This window comes from Filobasidium floriforme (assembly GCF_021052385.1).
Source record: "Filobasidium floriforme strain CBS 6241 chromosome Unknown HD553scaffold_16, whole genome shotgun sequence".
Classification (NCBI taxonomy): Eukaryota; Fungi; Basidiomycota; class Tremellomycetes; order Filobasidiales; family Filobasidiaceae; genus Filobasidium; species Filobasidium floriforme.
Window position 1 is genome coordinate 177776 of NW_025763637.1, and position 20519 is coordinate 198294.

At 52.1% G+C, this 20519-nt stretch overlaps 5 protein-coding genes across 5 annotated transcripts; 2 read left to right on the top strand and 3 right to left on the bottom strand.

Moving 5' to 3' along the window:
- Window positions 1–23: 23 nt before the first annotated feature.
- HD553DRAFT_325067 (voltage-dependent anion channel) lies at window positions 24–1939 on the bottom strand (the record flags this gene model as incomplete). The annotated part of the gene is made up of 7 exons (XM_046181562.1): window positions 24–295; window positions 383–462; window positions 551–608; window positions 690–902; window positions 1042–1506; window positions 1682–1732; window positions 1822–1939. The coding sequence occupies 7 exons, from the start codon at window positions 1937–1939 to the stop codon at window positions 24–26; spliced, it is 1257 nt and encodes a 418-aa protein (XP_046035113.1).
- A 698-nt stretch (window positions 1940–2637) lies between these two features.
- HD553DRAFT_351138 (uncharacterized protein) lies at window positions 2638–4985 on the bottom strand. The gene is made up of 9 exons (XM_046183593.1): window positions 4879–4985; window positions 4658–4794; window positions 4481–4544; window positions 4334–4396; window positions 4119–4212; window positions 3806–3867; window positions 3601–3693; window positions 3332–3507; window positions 2638–3243 (listed from the first exon to the last, which is right to left on the bottom strand). The coding sequence occupies exons 1-9, from the start codon at window positions 4909–4911 to the stop codon at window positions 2859–2861; spliced, it is 1107 nt and encodes a 368-aa protein (XP_046035114.1). The 5' UTR covers window positions 4912–4985; the 3' UTR covers window positions 2638–2858.
- A 1973-nt stretch (window positions 4986–6958) lies between these two features.
- HD553DRAFT_343597 (uncharacterized protein) lies at window positions 6959–8531 on the top strand (the record flags this gene model as incomplete). The annotated part of the gene is made up of 3 exons (XM_046182889.1): window positions 6959–7387; window positions 7459–7618; window positions 7681–8531. 3 exons carry the CDS (start codon window positions 6959–6961, stop codon window positions 8529–8531), a joined length of 1440 nt encoding a protein of 479 aa, XP_046035115.1.
- Window positions 8532–12183: 3652 nt separating this feature from the next.
- Window positions 12184–14892, top strand: HD553DRAFT_314352 (uncharacterized protein). The gene is made up of 10 exons (XM_046180339.1): window positions 12184–12595; window positions 12669–12921; window positions 13017–13047; window positions 13107–13204; window positions 13267–13432; window positions 13547–13859; window positions 13926–14205; window positions 14290–14320; window positions 14389–14489; window positions 14555–14892. The coding sequence occupies exons 1-10, from the start codon at window positions 12436–12438 to the stop codon at window positions 14637–14639; spliced, it is 1518 nt and encodes a 505-aa protein (XP_046035116.1). The 5' UTR covers window positions 12184–12435; the 3' UTR covers window positions 14640–14892.
- A 20-nt stretch (window positions 14893–14912) lies between these two features.
- On the bottom strand, window positions 14913–17086 carry HD553DRAFT_314357 (uncharacterized protein). Its single transcript, XM_046180340.1, has 8 exons — window positions 16712–17086; window positions 16502–16604; window positions 16366–16424; window positions 16171–16268; window positions 15764–16021; window positions 15648–15692; window positions 15475–15579; window positions 14913–15402 (listed from the first exon to the last, which is right to left on the bottom strand). The coding sequence occupies exons 1-8, from the start codon at window positions 16785–16787 to the stop codon at window positions 15058–15060; spliced, it is 1089 nt and encodes a 362-aa protein (XP_046035117.1). The 5' UTR covers window positions 16788–17086; the 3' UTR covers window positions 14913–15057.
- Between the last annotated feature and the right edge of the window lie 3433 nt (window positions 17087–20519).

The window sequence follows — 20519 nt, forward strand, 5'->3', positions numbered from 1 at the left end:
GCTCTTGTCTTGTAGCTCGTATATCATACGTCAGACGTCGTACGCCGACTCGATCCCCCACCATCGCCTTCTCCGTCCCTCACACCTTCTTCTTCTTCCTCCTCTTCCCCCTTATGTCGACCATTCTGCAATAACAACTCCCCCGAGATCAGGAGCGGCAAGGTGTAGACGACCAGGAACAACCAGTAGATGACCGAGAAGATGCATATGATGGTGGAGACGACGCGAAAGGCGGTGGAATCAAAACCCTCGGCGAACTGGGTGCATGCGACTCCAAAAGCGCCAATCGGATACGCTGTCGAGGTACAGGATCATACTTAAGCGTCAGCGTTCGAGTTCTGTTGGGCTTGGTCGAGTGAAAGGAAACGAGAACGAGACGTACCGGCCGACCAGGTGTAGAGCGAAAACTTTGACTTTTTCGCGTCCGAGAAGAATGTCAGGAATCCGATGATCATCCAGTACCTGTGATCCGACGGCACCGGGAACGTTTGGTGTGAGCATTATTGTGTCGGGACCGCATGAATTCGAGGGCCATCAGGAATCGACTCACACGGAGAATCCCCAACACATCAAGCTCCAAACGATCCCCATCGCGTACATACCGTCGCCTACGAATCCGCCGAGAATGCCACAAAATCAGCCCTCGATCCCTAGGAAACCTATCACCACGCAAAATTGTAGGGACTCACCGACCCCGCTGACCGCGGTCGGTCCCTTTCCGAACGTCTGCAACAATCTCTTCTTGGGCCCAGCGACGTATCCCAGTTCGTCGAATGCATAGGCGGCATTGGCAAGCGCCGCGACGGGAATGAACTGGGCGGCGATCTTTTTCGGGTCCGGGGTTTGATTGGTGAGGAGACGAGTAAAGTAGGCTGTCAGGGTCAAGACGGCTAGGAAGAAACCTGGGTAAAACAATGAGGGACATAACAAGGGCGGAATGTGAGGGAAGCGGGAAGGCCGGGGTCGAGTTGATGAAAATCGTTGATGATTAGCGACGGTGTGAGGTGACTCCAGGACTGAACGCGGTCCACTCGAACTCACCCATTCCGAGCAGGAGATAAGAAACGACCGCAACGCCGACTCCTAATCCCGGTCCGATGTCCTCATTATAGCTGACGACGACCGCCCCCGATGCGCTGGTCGCCAGTATCCCTGTGACGGGATATAGCAACGTCGGACTCAAGTTCCCCAAGTGGACTTCTTCATCCCTGATCAGGATCCAGTAGACCACGCTTCCGGCGAAGAGAGAGAGAACTACCACAGCCCACCAGAGAGCATAGGCTGCATAACCCCAATTGTGCCAATGTGTTCCGGGTATGAGGGTGACGAGCTCTACGAGGGTCGCTGCAGCGATCGTCCCGCAGGAGAGGTAGGTGGTCTGATCGACGTCCGAATCAAACATCTTGCGGGTCGGCGCGGGAAACATTATCCACCGGGTGAAGAATGTCAGGGTAATCGTTGTGAAGAGGACGAGGTCCAAGACGAAAACCACGGTGGAGATGGTTTCTGTTGAGGTGAGATTTAGTATTGTGTACAGAGAAATAAGAAAAAAGTCGTAGTTGTGGTGGTAGCGATGGCGATAGGCGAGATAGATGTAGTATAACGCAAGGAAGGACGACGATCAGCACTCAAACTTAAGAGGATTTCATCGAATTGAGACGTGATTGATCCGGCGGCTCACCGAGACCTCGAAACTGATAAGGATTCCTGTTCAGAAGAACCGCCAACACTCCTGTCAAGCCCCGAGATGAGTTATCGATGAGCACATTTCCTGTACGACTCAAGGCTCGACAACGATGAGACGCCGCGCTGCCGACTCACCGGTACCCATACATGTGACATACATCTGCGGGGTGAACAGCTCGACCGCTCTCATCGCCGCATGTCGAGTTCCTCTCCAATGGTTCTTGGTAGGACGGGGAAAGGTGAAGGTCCCCATGGCGCAGATTACGTTTGTCTCGCTTTGGTGATTCCGACGTAGGTATAGGATGTGAGTTTGTGATGGTACAAGAAGGTACACAGAGATATTATGTGTTCGATGGGAGGATTTTCAGCTGGAAAGTGAAATTGTCGATCTGAGGTCGTTCTATAAGATCCTGTGTCTGCAAAACTAGCAATCGACTAACGGCGGCACTCACATCGGATTCAACGGATTCGTACACCTCGAGGTGTCGTTCCGTATCCAGCTTCAAAGGCTTGGCCTCCTTTCAGTAGTTCTTTTCCTTTCCAAAGGCAATCTCAGCCCGGTTTGGAGGTCTTATCGACGGGTGGATGATTGCGATTGATGACGTATTCCAGAGATGACTACGGGTACTTGAATTTCCGGCGATCCAGGTCAATCTGCGGCCGTATCAGCTGGACACTAGTCCGAGATTTCGAACGGCGTGTTTCATCTTGAGATCGCCAGGATAACGCTGTTGATGATAATGTTATCGGATGATGGAGTCGTTAGGCCGTCTCCACCGCTACACCGTCATTGTGCACGGGACTTGCTAATGATCTAATGAATGGGAGGACGCACTCAGTGTCGAGGAGTGCCAGTGCTAAATCCGGTTCGATTACGTCACTTCAGGCTTCTGCGCCGAAACGCATACCCAATATGTTCGATCAAGTTCGAAACGTGACGATTTTCTGGGTTGAACCCATAAAACGTCGAAATCGCATGTCTTGACAATCTTGGACTCTGTTCATGACGTTCGAGCTCTGACATTAAGAGCTGTCTGACCGTATACATCTATATTCTCTGAAGACGAGACGCTTCCTAATCGGATTTCCCTTACGGTATTATGTAAACACTGACCCGAGCAAGAATTCTTGCAACACCGCTCTACCCATACATCGATCGCATCCCGCTCGACTCAATACTGTTGCTGTTCCAACGAGCTGGCAAACGGATTCCCGTAATACCTCCCTTGACCCTGCACTTGAACTTGAGGCTGACCCTGCTCGGCAGGAGCAGGCGGAACATAACCCGGCGGAGCTCCACCGGTATAGACCGGCAAGCTCTCCCCAGCCAACTCCATGATCCCCTTCCTGACCCCCTTGAGCCTCTCCCTCGCCGAGTTCAACTCGCCCTCGACAGACCGGGACTGTTCTTCCAGCCCGTGCAGGTGGGAGAGGGATTGCGAGAGGACTTCTCGGAGCTCGAGGTGAGAGATCTGGAGTCGTTTGGCGGATTGTTGGATCTTGTCGTGCATGGCCATGTCGGTAAAGATGTTGTCGAAAAAGATGTCTCCCATCGAGCTGGGCGCATCGCAAAAGTTCCATCTTTCATCAGCTCGGTCCGATTTGCTTCCTTCGTGTTTGATCACGGCCGAAACGGTAGACTCACGCTCGAGGAACCTGGAAATCGCTCAAGTCCCTGATCAAGGGTTGCAACCCTTTCGCCTGGACCACAAACATCCTCGCTTGATCCGCACACCTCTGAGCTTCCGAGAGTGCGTTGCGCTCCATCATGTCCGCTCCCATCCCGCCGCCAAACATGTCGAACTGGGAGGCTGAGAGAGCCTACGGTAATCCGGACATTCATAGGATAGGTGGTCAGCTCGAGCGAAAGGACAGGATGATGAGATAGGAAAGGGCGATGGCAGAGAAACTCACGCTCGTCATGTTCTTATACGACATGGCCATGGCCCTATCCGCCTGCTTCAATAAGTCATAAGCCCTAGACTCGTTGGTCACCCTGCCTTGCAACTGTATCCTCCGCGCACAATGATATCAGATCAGCTTCGGGGCAAGAAAGCAGACAGGAGAAAAGCAGGAAAAGGCACCGGAATTCCTGTGTAAAGTGGAAAGATGGACTGACCTCGTTGTAATGCGTCAGAGCGGCCTGATAAGCTTGTTCAGCTTGATCCTCCTCTGGGTGGGCTGATTCGGTTAGTTTCATTCATACGAGTCGATCGAGATGAGTCCGGGCGGCAGGATAAGGCGAGTTAGGAGAGTAGGCAAATGAGCCGGAGTGTTAAGGCGTGCGCAGTAGTGTGAGCGATGATAAGTAGGAGGAGGAAGCGATATCAGCAAGATGATTGACCTCAAGGTCAGCTCTCGATCTTGAACTCATCGATAGACAGATCGGAGAAGGAAGAGGGACGACGTTCAAGTTCTCATGCTGGACTTACAAGGAGTAGGTCCACCAAAGACCCTTTCGTACAGCTGTTCCAAAGACTTTCTCAGCCGTTCATGCTGCGTCGCCAGGGGTTTCAGGTTCTTGATCTGTCCTCCCACAATGGTATCCCGATGACATTCGATGATCAGCTTATGTCCATCGTCAACGGACGACCCCCGGAACTGCCCCGACCTGGCCCCCCTGATATCGACTGACGCGATGACTCACCTCGTTCTCATAACTAGCCACCTCCCCCTCCATAGCCTCGATCTCGGCTTTCAACCTCCTCTCCTATTCGAACGCCTCCAAATACTCCCGTTCTTCCTTGGACTCTTTGTCGCTGAGTTTCTCTTGATAAGACCGGGGATGCTTGACCCGTTCCCAGAATCGTTTCGAGGTTCGATCTCGGATCTCGGCCCATTCTTGGTATTCCTTCTTGCTAAATAGACCGGGTAGTTTGTGAAGATACGGTGACAAGGGAGTTTTCAGAACATCGTATAAGAGGACTTCAGTCCACACGCTGATCGGAACAGCTCCACGACCGACACTCACGTAGCCTTCTCCAACTTCCCCAACGCGTTCCTACTCCCCGTCAACTGCTTGTTGACCTCGTTCAACTGGCTCTCGACCTGCTTCAGAGTAGGCGGAGCGTAATCGATCTCTTCAATCTCATTGGTGAGTCTGGTGTGCTGTCAAGGTTACGAAAGAGGACAGAGATCAGCTTCAGGATGCGGCTTATTCGGCAAGGGGAAGTAGGGAGATGAAGGACGGACTTCGGCGACGTGATCCTGGATCGCGGCGGACATCGTAGAAGGTGTTTATAGGTCGAACCGTAGGAGTGGTTAATAGAATCTATTCTAGGTGTTTGGTAACGAGGAGGTATAGCTACAATCACGAACGAAATATGTCGATTCAACCCTCTCCACGTCTTCGAGACAGAGCTACTTGCTGTGCCAACGTCCCGACCCACCCAAGGCCTTCTCGGCGTTGACCGGTTACGTCATCGGTCATGGGGTCACGTGCGTGACAGATAGGTCTTGGCATCCGGGCGCTGAGACGGCATGTCCGTTTCATAGGGCGCCGATACAGAATCGTAGCTATCGGGCGAGGACCTGCTATCTCCCCATAAATTATATGGTTAGGAGGAAGCACAAGGTCCCGAATTATACCAAGTTCAAATTCACCCCGTCAACCCGTACCCGTGCGATTTTGATGATGTAGCCGAAGACCGCAGGTGGCAGAATCGCGTGGACGGAGATTTCATCGATTTGGAACTGGTCTACTTCTTTGGAAGCGATGCGAATATGCAAGTCGCTTCCCGGGGATCTTGCAAATGGGCCGATCGACATAGTCACCGGCTATGTGATCGGGCGGATATGTATTCACCCGAATGGCGACACCTGCTGGAACAAGCTCATCTCGGCTACGCTTTTATCGATTCTTGTTGCCTAGAACGGCCTGAAATAAGTCAGCCTCGGCCTTTTTCGATCTCAAAACTCTTCGGAGCATCGCTGATCGCAATCAACTGGTTTCATCTCAGTCCACAAGGCTTTCACCGACTGGGCTGATGCTCGACTGCAAAGAGACACGAAGTTCTGGAACGAAGGCAGAATATCGATTCAATCGGATACAGAGTATGAGAGGTCCCAGAGAATGGTGCCCGCTCTGCGGGAGGTCATCGTCTCGCTGCAGCGACAGAACAGAATATTCTACGTTGAGGGAGACATCGTTACAAAGCATGACCCCACTGAGGACGATCCGCGTCTCCTGCATGAAGCGCACCTGCAAATCTTCTGCCCGTGAGTGTACTCTCCACGTTGTTCAATATTCGAGGCTTGTGTCTGACGATTCTTCATCTCTCACCTGCCATCATGCGTCAATGAACGAATGAACGAAAACATATAGGTCCAGTGAAGAGATTTTGGGTCATCCCGCGGTAAGCACCGAGAAACAGCACAGTATCTATCCAACCTATCAACTAATAACAGCAGCACAGCCGGAGTGGATTCAGACCAGGTGGCTGTCGTTGGATCAGATCCGAGAGTACGACCTGTACAACCCGAAGAGATTTAGGGTCGAATTTTTGCAGCCGCTGTAAGTATCACTCGTTTCCCTCAAATCCATCCGACCACCGTTTTTCAACCTACCCTCGCTCAGGACCCCTGAACAAGAGGCAGAGGAAGCTATGAGACGGATGAACCTTGGTCAGGAACAGAACACCGAGTCCCAGTCGGATTACGACGCTATCGAATCAAGAGGCACTCGAGGTGAGTAGCAGTACTAGGGGGTTTCAAAGTTACGAAATCTTCGCACGCGTCATCACATGAAAGGTTGCAAAACGTGGGGCCCCGCATCAGATCACATCGCGGACCACATCGCAGGTCGAACGGGTCTAGACCCCTTCGACCTGCATACCTATGTCAGCTGCGATCCTCATATATGCACAACCAGCACTTGTAATCGTCACAAATTGATGTATATGAGATCCTCAGCGAGAAAGCAAGCCCTTCGAAGAAATTAGAATGTCTGAAGTGCGTTTTTCGAGAAGTTACGAGCTCATCAAAAGTGGACGTCGGAATACCAGCCATTTCGACCTCTTGCCTGATCCGGACTAGCCTAAGACCGTATCGTTTCGAGCCTCTTTGGGCTGACAACCATCCAACTCTCTTCATCTTATATCATGAGCAGGAAGCACCAGATCAAACTCTCTCTCTACCCATCGAACAGGAAGCATCATCGGCTCCGACTCAACGACGATCGAGCAGGGTAATCGGCCGCACCAACTCCCAGATTCAACAGATGCTACCTCCTTCCCCTACCACCACCACCACTCGCCGTCAACCTATCTCCAACATGCCATCATCTAGCACCACCGCTCAGAAGCGTTCGGCTTCGACCTTTGTCCCTCCTGTCGCTGGTCCCCACAACAAGAAACCTAGACCGGCACCTCAACAGCGCAACCGTAGCGTGACACCCATCATTCCCATCGATCCTACCCTTTCCAGCAGTCAGAGCTCAACTACGACCACCAAATCTACAGCCTCTAGCAAAGCTTCAGCCACCAGTGCCAATCAAAAGACTCAGTGGAAGTCTCTCACGAACGCGGACGGGACGCAGAACGCCGAGGATGTCATCGTAGCCTGGCTGACGGAAGCAGAGAATTACGACTGGTACAAGCATCTGCAGAAGGCTGGAAGGCAGGCCTGTTGCGAGCAGATCCTGACGAGTATCAAGGAAGCCGGTATCAAGTGTGACAAGACGCCATCGCATGTAGAGTCGAAGGTGAGCCGTCCTCTGGTAGATGATCGCGCCGCCCGCTCACCATCACCTATTTCGTTGATGGGGTCCTTTAGATACGGGGAATTACGGATGCGTGGAGAGATGCCGATAGCGAGTGGTTCTCGACTGGAAACGGAGTTACCCTGGCGGATATTGAGGAAGACGAGAGCAACATGAGCCAGGCAGAGAGGGAAGAGAACCAGAGAAAGAAGAGGACTCGGGCGGTCTTTACAGGTGAGGGCAGCCAGCCGGGAGTAGCGATCCTCAGCCTTCCTAACTCGTTGCGTTGATCTTAGCGAATTTTGAGAAGAAGTATCCGTATTACCAAGTACTCGCACCTGTCATGGGTTCACGCACCGCCAATCGGCCCTCTACCTTGCTTGAAACCGGCCGAGAAGACTCAGTCTCGCTCGAAGTCCAGCTCGGTCTAGGCCATACTCAGGATGACGAGATCCCTGAAGACTCCGGTCCTAGTCGGAACTCTCGTGGCTACGTTGGAGGTGACGATTCCTTTGGAGGCGGCGACCCCAATCACGATTTTGAGAAGGATGCGGATTACATTCGCCTGTTCTCGAAGGAGGCGGAAAGGGATGTGGACGATTATGGCGAGCCTGAGACGGATGACGAGACGAACACGTCTAGGCTCCTGTCTCTCCGAAAGAGCAATCAGCTTTCCCCTACCGGCTCGAACTCATCTCGATCTACCAACCGTTCCTCTACTAAAGCTGCACCTCGAGACCCGGCGTTGGTCAAGGATGCGAGCAAGAGGAGCAGGAAGGAGCAGCCTGCGGACGACTTCCTCTCCCCGATCACCAAGATGATGGAAGTCAATGCGGCGATGGACGCACAATTACTTGCTGCGGACAAGGCCCACAAAGAGAGGACGTCTGGCCTGGAGGAGAGGAGGGTCGCGATTGCTGAAAGGGAATACGAGGATAAGGCCGCCGAGCGCGCTGCCAAACGTCGTCAGGAGGAAGTAGAGCACGAACAGAAGTTGAGGATGGCCGAGGCGGAACATACCGCCAAGTTGAAAGCGGAGCAGGTCAAGGAGGAGAGGGAATTGCTCTCGGCTAAGCTGGCCATGTTTGAGAAGTATATCGGCCACGGCTTGTCAGCGGCTGATGCGAAACAGGCCGCCGGTCTATAGGGTATGTTCATCAATCTATTCGTCATCGCTGTCGTCATCTACATACGCCCGCTGATAGTTCCTCTCTTCTGCCCATTGCTTCACAAAGCGTCGTCGTCTATCATCCTGTCCCCGAGGCGCCGCCACCTCATCGTCACCGTCTCCTTCTTCGCCTCCGACATATTCATTCCACTGCTGCCGGATTGCCGCCGCTTCGGCCTCGAACGTCTCCATCAAGCGATCCATATCCTGCCCGTCCCAGAAGTCGTCGTCGGGATTGTCTGTCACGAAGTTATGTAGAATCAGGGCTGTCCTGACCCAATTCAACGCCCTATTGAGATCTATTTGGGTGTCGATCTGGCTTCTTAACCCTCGAAGGCTTTGCCAGCGCATTTTCAACATGCCGAACGAGTGCTCGATCGCGACTCGGATGGACGAAAGGCGCTGATTGAAGCGATGCTTGTCCTGCGGCAGTCGAGCCTGTCCCCGTACCCGCTTATAAGGGGTAACGACGTTATCGGTAAGTTGGAAGGCAGAGTCTCCGATAATCCACTGCCCAGGCGAGAAGAACCGATGCGGAGTCAACACGAGCTGGAGAGAACAGATAGGTAAGCGAACGGGCTGGAGATGATCCGTCGGGTGCGTACTTGAGTATATCCGAAAACACGGGCATCGTGTGCTGACCCCGGAAACCCCAAGAGAGCATACCGAAACCGCTTGTTTTGGTCGCAACAGGCCATAAGGCTGAGAGCATAGAAGCCCTTGTAATGCCAGAAATCCACCGCGTCCTTCAAGCCGGGCTTATAAGCCAGTGGTATCACCGAACCATCCACAAAACCGACGCAGTCCGGGAAAGGTGAGCGGCGACCTATCTGCGCAGCTATCTTCCTGCGTTCTCGTTTGTCCGGCCAACTCAATAGATGAGAGAGCTGTCTTGTGATCGCCGTAATACATCGCAGGGTCCAGAGCTCGACGGTTCCCTCTAAAGAAGATCGACAAGCCGCTACGGGTGAGTGGATGCAGCTCGATCCAGTTCGCACGGACGGCACATGAACTCACCGGCTATTGAGAAGTCTCTAGCCATTTGACCCACTGACACACCGTTCCCCTCCATTCCGATACGCTTCAAGGTCATCAGCAGTTGGTATTCTACTGGAGCCTGAGGATTTCGTGAGTTGTTGGAGAATACCGGGTCGTTTTCGATCGTTTGAACCAATTGGAAGTAACAGACCTTGCTCATCCGAGCCTAAAGGACCGATTGGCGAGTAAGTGCACAGCTTTTCGTAGAGTAATTTGATGAACTGACCATCTGTTTAAACCACACGTCGTCCATGTGCATGTACCGCTCGAAATTCGGATTCCTTAACTTCTTCAGTCCTCGCGTTGGTCCCCGGTATAGGTAACGGCTCTTCAGCACAGTATCGAGGCGTGAAACGACGCAGAGGAGAGCCATTTGGAGCACTCGTGAGGCTCGCTTATCTCTGCTGGTGCGTATGTCGAGCAGCTGACGGGCATCGTCTTCATCTTGTGCGATAAAGTGACCACGACGGATGATTCGTCGCCTCATCAACTCGTGTACGAGCAGGATATACGCGATGCCCTTGGCTTGTCGGGTCAGTAGGTTGATGGCATTCTTTCTCCGAGAGGTCCTGGGCATGATGATGTCTAGAAATCGGTATGTGGGCTAGCAGACGAAAGAGATAGAGCGATTCTTAGCCATATAGCTGTCAATCAGGTCGACTTCAACAACAAGGGTCGGAGAGTACGGCATGAACGAGAGCGGAGCTTCTTTTTGTAACGATGTCCGCGAATCGGATTCAAAAGTACATCCGGTGCCTGATTCAAGCCACCGCCACCGGTGGCTTATGCATTTTGACCCAATTTTCAAGAAATCGCCGTAGATCGCCGAAGATCGCACGAAAAGTCACGTGGGGGTTTCACAGTTTGCGACTATTTAGGGGACCGCGATCGACTTCACACCGCGGATCGCGCGACAAACTTTGAAGCCCCCTACTGTATGATTCAGCTAAACAACGTAAGGTCAACTGATATAGGGGAACCACCACGCGGTACTCGGATTGAGCAGAGACGGATGGACCCGGCGGAGATGTGCAACTGGCCGGTCCAAATCCACCCTATCATGTTTGACTTCCTAGAGCAATCGTATGTACAGTCAAAGCGCAACATTTGAAGGCCTGACTTGTTTAGGTCTTCTCCGGCACAGTCACGCGGATCGACGTGAGGATATCGCCAACGCCATCGCGATATTGGCCCAAGTGCAAAGCTCAGACCAAAGAAAGGCATGGCGACTTGCCCTCTCAGCTCGTCAACCTAGATTGAACCTGAAAAGAAGACGAATTGTTCCGCAAAGCAAAGTAAATCGGATGTGTCGTTCGATGGCGATATGAGCAAGCAAGCAAAGCATGTTGTACAGTAGGATCAGCTGATACGCTCCAGAAGCTACGGTATTATTTTCGGGGGACGCTAGTGAGGCTTTTGTATGAAATTGGATTTCGGCGCCGTAGCGTCCGAGCAGAAGAAGCGATGCCTAGGATCATCGCTTCCCGATGTAGTCTGTTTTAATATATCTTCGCCCTCGCATTTCCATTCCACAAGGTGACAACTCGGATCATGCTATCGGCCGACGACCCGCTACCTTGTGCAGAGAATCCACTACGATGAGATAGATCCAGTCAACTTCTCGTCGATTCTGGTCGACACTTGATTGATCCCCGAATCGTGAAGCCGGATCGCAAATCGCTTCGTACGGTGTCGCTTCTGATCAATCGAATAGTGAGGAAAAACCCTGTTGCTTCAGACATGTACATAGAATGGCAAATCTCCTATTATAAGGCGGGTATTATACGATAACTTGTCGCTTGACGCCCTCAAGATCAGTGGTCAGTGGATACGATAACTGTTTCATCTGCATCCCATCGTCACTGTCGCTGTTTCGGGTTGACACGCGCTAACGTGTCGTCATCATCGCCCCCCTTCGGTGTCAATCGCATCAATCTTTCTGGATCATCAGCTCATCAGACTTTGTTATTTTTTTCTCCTGCGACGGCCCCATCACACATGCGATCACACAGGACACGTTGCCTGCACAGCCTGGTGTGATTGCGTCCTTTGCCCGTTTGCACGTTGCCGTCCTCCTCGGCATTTCAGGTCTTTCCTCCTGCCTCGTCTACAAACATCGCCTCTCCTGACTCGAGCTCGTCCCAGGGTTGACGTCTACCTAGCTACCTATCAACGTAACGACACCATCCCTGTGGAGTCCAGGTCAGTAGCGGCTGTATCCGTTCTTTCTTCTCATGGAAGGAGGGCAAGTTGTTAAAGCGGTCCAACGTTCGTCAGCAGATCAGCAGAGAGAAGAGCGATTTCGTCGCACCATTTTCGTCCTAATCATTACATGACCGAAGCAGAGATCACAATCTACTAGCGTGAGTCTGACCTCGACGTTGAAGATCTCATGTACTGAGAAGAGTCTGTTATAGCAAATACACCAGAACGCAAAGGACCCCCGAGGCCTCACGTTCTTCTCCTTCACGTGATGTCGGACATGGAATGCGATTCGAGCGATTCGTGCGGCTGGAGCACTTCGGACGATGAGAGTCAGGACAGTGTGAGTCAGTGGAATCGTACTCTCGTCATACAGATCGCCGGCCGATGACCCTTTCGTGCAACATAACACGTTGTCGGTTCGTGTGGGATCCTGGTAACAAAGTTCGACCAGAATGGACAGGACGTCCGACGATATCGATGCTTGACTCATGAAGTGGATCCGTTCCATGATTTCAGCGACCACGACTACCTCCATAGGCCATTTCCTCGTCTCGACGATAGATTCATTGAAGTGGATTTCCACTTTGACTCTCAGCAAGCGTCCGAACCTCAAGTTGTCGCCTCCGAACCTTGCCGCTGGATGTCGAGTGATGCTTTTCGGCTGTGTGATTGGGCGGATTACCATCGAGGCGAGTGGCGAGAACAACTGGAACAAAGTCGTCACAGCGGCGATCTCGCTGGAGGAAGAGATCCAGGCTACGCATTCATCGAAACTTGCTGTCATCAAAGCCCAGAAACCGGTCGGTCCTACTACTTGCCGTCTTGGTCTATTGGAAGCCATGGCTGATCCTCTTCTACACTTCTGAACTCCAGTCCAAAGAGCTTTCGCCGACTGGGTGAACAGAGAAAAGCAAAGACCAACTCGACTCTGGGTCAATAAATGGAGACCACCCACTCGTTCGGAAATAATGGTAGAGAAACAGAAACGTATCAAGTTGGCATCTGATTTGCAGGAGGTTGTCATGTCTTTGCATCGTGAGAATAGGATCGCCTATATTCAGAAAGGTATCGCAATGGGCGACGATCAGAATCACGTGCATGGAGTGAAAATTCAGATTTGCTGCTCGTGAGTAGGCTTCCGTCATCGGTGATCAAAGGCGCATCTCTGATAGTATCTCTATCATCCCTTCCAATAACCCATCCCGCAATACGATCACCCAGGGAGAGTGAAGCGATTATGGGATCTCGTGCGGTAAGTAGTCGATACGTGTAAGTCTCATCAACAAGTGAGCTCACTTAATGGACAAGTAGCCGAGGCGGATCCGCCCGGGAAAGCTTTCGATGCAAGACATATACAAGCTGGAGAGGGCAAGGCCGAGGAGGAGACTGGTCGAACTCTTGCAGCCGCTGTGAGCATTTTCCGACGTGGAAAATCTGGTTATGCTGTTGAATTGTCCGAATACTTGTCCAGGAGCCCTGAGGGAGAGGTGGCTGAAGCCATGAGACGGGTGACGATCGCTCAGGCACAGAACAACACCTGCATGAAAGAACGATACGACAACGCTACACCCGCTGCTGCGCCTGACGGCACATCGGACTTGCACGGCTTGTCACAGCAGGAATATGAATGGATTATGGTACGTATGCTTCGCTTGCGATCCCGAGAGCATCAAAGGCATGGGCGTAGTAGTGTCTCCATCCTTGCTTGATAGCAATCTAACATGTTCGAATTGTTTGCCTTCGCTCGGCAGGCGCGAGGATTTAGAGTTGAGGTTTTCGATCGCCGACCGATATACAGCAGCGTAGTCGCTCATTGGACGTCAATCGGACCAGATTCGAATGCCGCATTGGATGCACGATCGAAAACCCCGTCTTACTCTCGGAGAGATACATCGGCTGAGGATGTATCAAGTCTGGAATGGATCACTGATCCTGTAGACTGGGAGGGCTTTCCGGACAACAAGTCATGCGATTATGCGGATTCTATCGGGGTTCCTTGGAGACATCTTTATGAGTACAAGGATACGGACCATGGATTCGTCAGATGTCAAGGCAGTGCGATTGGTAAGTCTGCAGCCACCGTCTGCACACAAAAGGAGGGGAGACTCACCATCTTGCTTTCACATATAGAAGCGAAATATCTGTTGTCCTCCTGGTTGAAACAGGAGGAACAATATGACGACGATCTGTTGCTCTCTTGGTCGAAACTTGAGAAACACCGGGACGACCAATCGGATTCGGGTAGCGACTACGAACCTGCGGATTTCGGTATCGGCTTACATCACCGAAAAGCCATCGTACTGAACACATTCAAGCATATCGTCGATACCCTGCATCACCGGGGCAGGCTCGTCTTCCTGGAGCAGAAAGACGCTGACGCCGGGTATATGCACATACAGGTTTGCTATCGGTGAGCATCTCCGCGCAAACAAATCCTGACTGTACGGAATTCTTATGATTCGCCGGCCTCGACATGCCATCTGGGATCATGCAGATCGATAGGTTGCCACCCCGACGGACCTGAGGTAAGGGACAGCGATGGGGGTTCCGGTAGAGTTATAAGTTGTTGACCTACACCGGCACGTCGCATCAGGAGCCAGAACGAACTCAGACACGAACATTGACTTTGGCGGAGATGTTTGCCTGGCGGTTCGAGAAGAACTTCCCGGTCCACTTTGCGTTCTTGGAGGATGCGTATGTCACAGTATCAGCTCGGCCAGGGGAAGGATTGCTCATTATAGTGCGTTCTTGTCTAGTAGCCCAAATCGACGGGAAGAGGTCGTTACAGCCGTGCGACTGTTGGCCAAACATCGAGGGGAAAGAAGCTGCCAGTTGAGATGGTAGAAAGCGTCTGAGTGCTGAATCGAATTAGATGGGACGATCCATCAGATGGATCGGGACCCTTGTTTTCCAGAGATATGAGTTGGCCTGAGAAGCATATTTATATAGTAGAGTCAAGCTGTACGTTCCGGGTATAGAATGGCCAGAAAGAGAATTTACAGACCGTTCCCAATGCTTTGTGAAGTATGCTTCCTCATCGAAAAGGGAAGTCACATGTTGTCATAAGAACTCGATTGTCTGTTCCATCTTTTGAGAGCAAAGAAAGCAGAGCAACTGAAGTGAACATGGATCATTATTCCACAGAGCTAAAATGCCCTACCTGTCCGAGATCGCATACAGGCGAAGAAGTAAAAGAATATGATACAACGAACAAACCCGTCTCCGTACCAGGATCTGTTTCCAACTGCGCATCCGATCCGCCTCAAGAAGCCAACCCCATCTCCCTCGCCCTCTGTTCGGCAAAAGCCTTCCCGATCGGATCCTTGCTGCTAACGCAGACTCCACCAGGCCCGTGCGGCCGGTCATACCCATTCCTCTTCTCGTGTTCCCTGACAACATCCTCCCCTTTTACGTAGAGCGACTCCACGGACGAAGCAGGCAGGCCCTTTGACGCTGCGAACTGGATCATGCGGTCGAGTTCTTCTTGAATACGAGCTCGTTTGAAGGTGAACGTCCGCGGGAAGTAGGTCTGGCGAGGGCGAGTGGGGGTGTATTCGGGGATACTGGAGCGGTTCAGAGCTCGAAGGATGACTTGCTCGCACAGCGTCTGAGCAAATCCAAAAGACCACTCTTTGAAATCAGCATCAAGACTGGGAGCTGGCGGACGGGAAAGACCTACGTAGTCTCCATCCGCTCGATTGAGATTGTATGGCTCCTTGAGGTTGACATGCGGGTTCGTGATCACCCGAGCATAGTGCATATGGTTCCGGCTTGCCGCATGAGGCTATCCATCAGTACGAGATGGAAGACGTAAGCTGTCGCCTGCGAGTACGAGTTTGATGTCAAGCTTACGAGCAGCGCGTGAGTGATGATTACATCCCCGGCTTTGGCCTCGACCTATAATATTTCGAAAGACATCGAATCAGGTCTTCCCGGATAGACAATCGATGCTCTCTCCTGGTACTCACGGTAACATACTTCTCCAACCCCTTACAATGCGCACACAGATAATCAAAGGGCGGATCGAGTCCCTCCGGATGGTCATACAAAACCTTGACTATCCTCTCAATCCCATCCTCGGCAACTACCGTCCCGCCACCGCGAGGCAGGATGTCGGTGAAACAGTTGATGATCGTCAAGGCGTTCGAGGAGGAATCCAAGAAATGCCGGAAGTAGTCGTTGTCGATGTGCCAACCGGTGTTCTCTTGGGGCTTGCGTTCGCCGCCCTGTCGGTTGAGAGGTGGGAAGGAAGGAGGAATAGGCAACCACGAGTCAGTCAAAGAGTGCGCATCTCTGCCGATGTCGATGCCGACCTCGATCTCGATCTCCGGAGCGATCGGGAGTAGGATTCATGTTAGGACAGGTGTGTACCTACAGTCTTCCACTCTTCCTTCCCGAAATTCACGATAAAGTTGTCTCCAGCCAAGTATTCCCGTTCGGTATCGATCTTTTCTTCTCCGCCGACGATCTCGCCTACAGACCGAGAGAAAGCCCAGTTCAGGATGAGTTAGCTATACTACACGATGGAGATGGCGTGTATTGAGGATAGGATGAGGTGAAAAGGACTTACACATCGCTTTCCATGCGTCAGGAGAGAATTCCGAAATAGGTACTTCGTTATGCTTCGGCCTGGTGGAATCATATTCAACCTTCCATCAATCACCGACGAGATACGAGAAGCTGAAGACGGTCAGGGCTCGACTTACATCTTCAAGTAATCGTCCTTCCAGGTAGACTTGTCGTGCTCATCGAAACCTAGCCGGACCCAGAGGTTCGACATCCACCGGTCTAGGTATTCCTTGTTGATCGCTACACAGACGTCGGCAACGTGGGTTAGTCAGGAAATTGTAAAGTAGAGCAGGATCGAGGCGTGATATGCGTGAGACGGCCGGTGGTAGTATGGTCGTGTTATTCACCATTGGGAATCCTCAACCACCCATGCTCAACGAAGAAATCCCGTTGTTCCTGCGTCAAGAAGTTGTATTCTGGCATTGTCCGCGAGGTTGAATCTTTGTGATTTCCTTCTTCGGATATGCTCGTTCAAGAGAAGCCGCGAGATCGTCGAATCATCTCATCGAATCCAAGCGTCTCAATGAAGGACCTGATCCTCTTTATATGTGCAAAGGCATGCATCCCTCCACCTCCGGCCCGAGATCCGAAACGTGCAACGCCGATAAAACTCCTTTGGATCAGGTGACGCAGGTTACGAGATTGGTGTCCGCTGTGTCCAAAGATAGATATGTGATGAATACGATCATAGTGCTTGATGGCAGGTCGGCCGTGTGGATAATCTTGTTCGAATGGAAAGGAAGGCGATAAAAGCATGCCAATGGCGAGATTACCGTGGTTGTTCAACAGAGAAACGAGGTGCGGACAAGTCCGGAATCGGTCACGTGATCACAGTCGAGCGATGATTCTTGGTCGTTTCAGATGGCCGATACGGAGCATGCCGGTCCAGGTCCTCTTCTAATCAAGGTCCTCTTCTGATCACTGAATGGTCTGATCATGAGAGCGGCTCTAGCTGCTACTGGTACAGTAGAAGCGGACTCGATCTTTGCTTTCTCGAGCGAAACGGCTGTAACATACCCTACCGAAACTTTGCCACTTCCTCGAAAACGCCTATGACCTGACCAAGATGCGCCGTCGAGACCACCTTGGTCCATGTGTAATGATCGTCGAGTCGAGACATGCTGTCATATCGGAATGGGCGAGTACGGACGTATTGCTATACAAGAGGTCGTGAGATCGTCACAATATACAAGAAAAGATAAGAACAGTCATCATGGTTCGTGATCGTTAAAGTCGGGCCCCGGCGCGAACGCTTGCTACTCCCGCTCCCGCTCCCGATTTGCTCGACTTCCTGCTCTTCCTGGTTCCCTCGGTCACCTTTTCCGCCTTCTGCCCCTTCTCATCCACCGTCTTCCTCCTCCTCTTCACACCAACTTGATCCACCCCCTCATCGCTTTCTACCTCGACGTCGACGGACAAAATTTTGTGTTCGGGCTTCAGGAGGTCCTTCGCCCATGCGACGATCGCCGGCGTGCCGTTCACAAACAGGTAGTCCAACGTCGACCACATGGCGGGGGCGGGGGGAGGACGAGCGACGATCTGAGGCCCGCCGATCAGGGACGCGGACACAATGGTCGAAGGTGCGGCAGCGATCTGCCGGTAGTCCAGAGGATCGACGATGGCAGTGATTGGCGGCCACGACGTACCCCGGCAGTCGTGTGGCATCCTGTCGAGCGCCAGTCTTTGAGCCTCCGCGCTGTGGAACCAGACCTTGCACAACGCTTGGTGGATCATAGGTGGATCCGTGCAAGTCGACTCGATTCGGGACACCATGCCGGAACAAAAGCAAGATCTCCTTTGAATTGAAGGTGATCGCCACGTTGTCTCGGCTGCTCAGGAACTTGCCGAGCTGTTCGAAGAGTTCTTTGCCGTTCCTCTCCACGTAGATCATGTAATACAACAGATCGTCACTCAACAACGCATGTCTGAGTGGGAATCCAATGTAAGGGTTGCCGTAATAGTAGAGGTGATAGGACGCATGTTTCTTCCTCCTCGTGTAGATCTCACCCAAATACCTGAAGGTGACGGGCGTCGGATCCGAAGACGCCGGGCCGGAGGGGCCCGCTTTCGAAGACGTTCGGGTCGAGGACGTCGGATTCGAGGGCACGTTCGCTTTCGAGGTCGAGGTAGAGGTCGATCCGGGGGGAAGGATGCAGTCACCGTCGACCCCGTCGCGGCTGCAGCTTTTGCGGTCGAGGTGGAGGGTGATTTTTTCGGTTGGAGGACTTGCCTCAGGACGAGACGGGGATGATCGAGAGGGGGCGGATCAAGATGGGGCGAATCAAGATGGGGCGAATCGAGATGAGGCTCCGACTCGCGAGTCGAGATGGGGCGAGTCGAGACGGGGCGAGTCGAGACGGGGCGAGTTGCTCATCTTGTATAGCCAGTCCGGTCGAGACAACGCACGACTTCCGATGGATGGCATACAGGACAAGATAGAAACTGTCGTCATGGTGTCGAGCTGATGTTACTGCTTGCGATCATGTTGATTCTTTCGGCCGGAATGATGATTTCGGGTGTACATTTCGAAGCCGGGTGATCGGGCATACGTCGCATGGCGTTTGGACCAGAGTTTCTTGCCATTCCTCATCTTGCAGGTTACTTGACACTCAAATTCTTGCTTCAACACCCCATGTTCAGATAAAAATCCAATGCCAGGGCTGCCATAATAGTACAGGTGATATGGTCGATGCTTTTTGCTAGCATGTGGCATCACAATCAAAAACTTGAAACTGACTGGTAGTGAAAGCGTGTAGGCGTGTAGACGGATGATCAAGTCAGGCATTAACATGGGTCGGAAGACCTAGTTTCTCTGGAGACCATGGAGTCGGAAGCCTACAACGACGAAAACTCAGATATATTTTGGAGGATCGCGTCTCGAGCTTGTCTGATTCGGTGGCAGGCGGAATACAGATAGCGGTTACGCTGTTATCAACGATTGCGTCCCCTCGTAGCTGGTTCAGACGTCATACAAGTCGATTTCGTCTCACAGATGCGCTTATCTTACACATGATACCAAGCGGTTAGTAGTTGGTGGAAGCAATCGATTGAGTCGCTCATGAAAGCTAAAAGAGGTCGGCACTTACCATCGATCCGAAAGCTAACTCGCCCGCCTCCGAACGGTCCCACTACTGCGATCTTCGGCCGAACAGTTCCTCAACATATCCGACGCAAGAACAGTAAGACCGTAGAACGGCGCATGATAATGAGCAGCCGGAGAGATTGTAGTCAGAGTACGAAAGAGCCCCGTCGAAGCATCCGAGCGCGACTTTTGTATGTTCATTGTTGTGGTCATCGAATCGCTTCGGCGCGCGAGTCCGAAAGACTCAGTTCGGATCTCTGTTTGTCGGACCTATCAAGATCTGAGGTCGTAGATATCCTACACCGTATGATAAAGTATCTCACGATCTTTACATGCCGATGAAAGCGTTCGTCGAGATCAAAGAACGGTCGTCTTCGAAATCCATCGCTGGTGTGAATTCCGACCGATGAGTTTGCTCGTGACGAACAAGCGACCTTCTATTGATCCTCCAGTCTCTCATCCCGAAACCCTAGCCGACCATCCTGCTCCTGACTCATCACCCTTCCCTGATAAACACACCCGATCGTCAACAAGTTCAACTCCGAGTACCTATCCTTCCCTCTCCACCTCCTCACCCAATTACTCGTCTGTAACCTACACTATAACGTAGCGCAAGCGCCAAGGCGGTCGAGGCTGAGGCGACGCGCACCCACACTCAACCTTCCATTCCTTCCTCGGTAAAAAGCCTCAGCCTCGGTCAAGGGGGGATTCGTACGCAGGGGCAGGATCCGGAAGCCGGGAAAGGGGTCACGAGATCCGATTAATCTCTGATCTCTGACGTGCTAGAGTCGTTACAATTTGCTCAGCTGTAAGACGGAGATCGTCACTACCACTATAATCTTTAACTTGACAGAGGTCGATATTGGACCTAGTCTTGGTCTTCGATCGTCTTGTCCGAGATAGAACATTCCCACCAATAAAATAGAGGAACTTCAGCCGGACTCGACCCGGACGCCGAGAGGGTTCTCTGGTTGGATTCCTAATTCCTGAATACCTGGAATATACAGTATACCCTTATACCCTACCTTGGATCTTCATCTCGATCCGTATATACCCCTTCGACCTATACCCTC

Excerpts from the sequence above, each read along its gene's own strand:
- HD553DRAFT_351138 (XM_046183593.1), bottom strand. The coding sequence starts at position 4,911 with ATGTCCGCCGCGATCCAGGATCACGTCGCCGAA. Across the intron at positions 4,795-4,878 it reads TCCAGGATCACGTCGCCGAA|CACACCAGACTCACCAATGA; the intron begins GTCCGTCCTTCA and ends TAACCTTGACAG. Across the intron at positions 4,213-4,333 it reads TGGCTAGTTATGAGAACGAG|ATCAAGAACCTGAAACCCCT; the intron begins GTGAGTCATCGC and ends GTGGGAGGACAG.
- HD553DRAFT_314352 (XM_046180339.1), top strand. The coding sequence starts at position 12,436 with ATGTCGAGTGATGCTTTTCGGCTGTGTGATTGGGCGGATTACCATCGA. Across the intron at positions 13,205-13,266 it reads GTCGAACTCTTGCAGCCGCT|GAGCCCTGAGGGAGAGGTGG; the intron begins GTGAGCATTTTC and ends ATACTTGTCCAG. Across the intron at positions 14,321-14,388 it reads GCCACCCCGACGGACCTGAG|GAGCCAGAACGAACTCAGAC; the intron begins GTAAGGGACAGC and ends ACGTCGCATCAG.
- HD553DRAFT_314357 (XM_046180340.1), bottom strand. The coding sequence starts at position 16,787 with ATGCCAGAATACAACTTCTTGACGCAGGAACAACGGGATTTCTTCGTT. Across the intron at positions 16,605-16,711 it reads GTGGTTGAGGATTCCCAATG|CGATCAACAAGGAATACCTA; the intron begins GTGAATAACACG and ends ACGTCTGTGTAG. Across the intron at positions 16,022-16,170 it reads GGAAGGAAGAGTGGAAGACT|GGCGGCGAACGCAAGCCCCA; the intron begins GTAGGTACACAC and ends CTCAACCGACAG.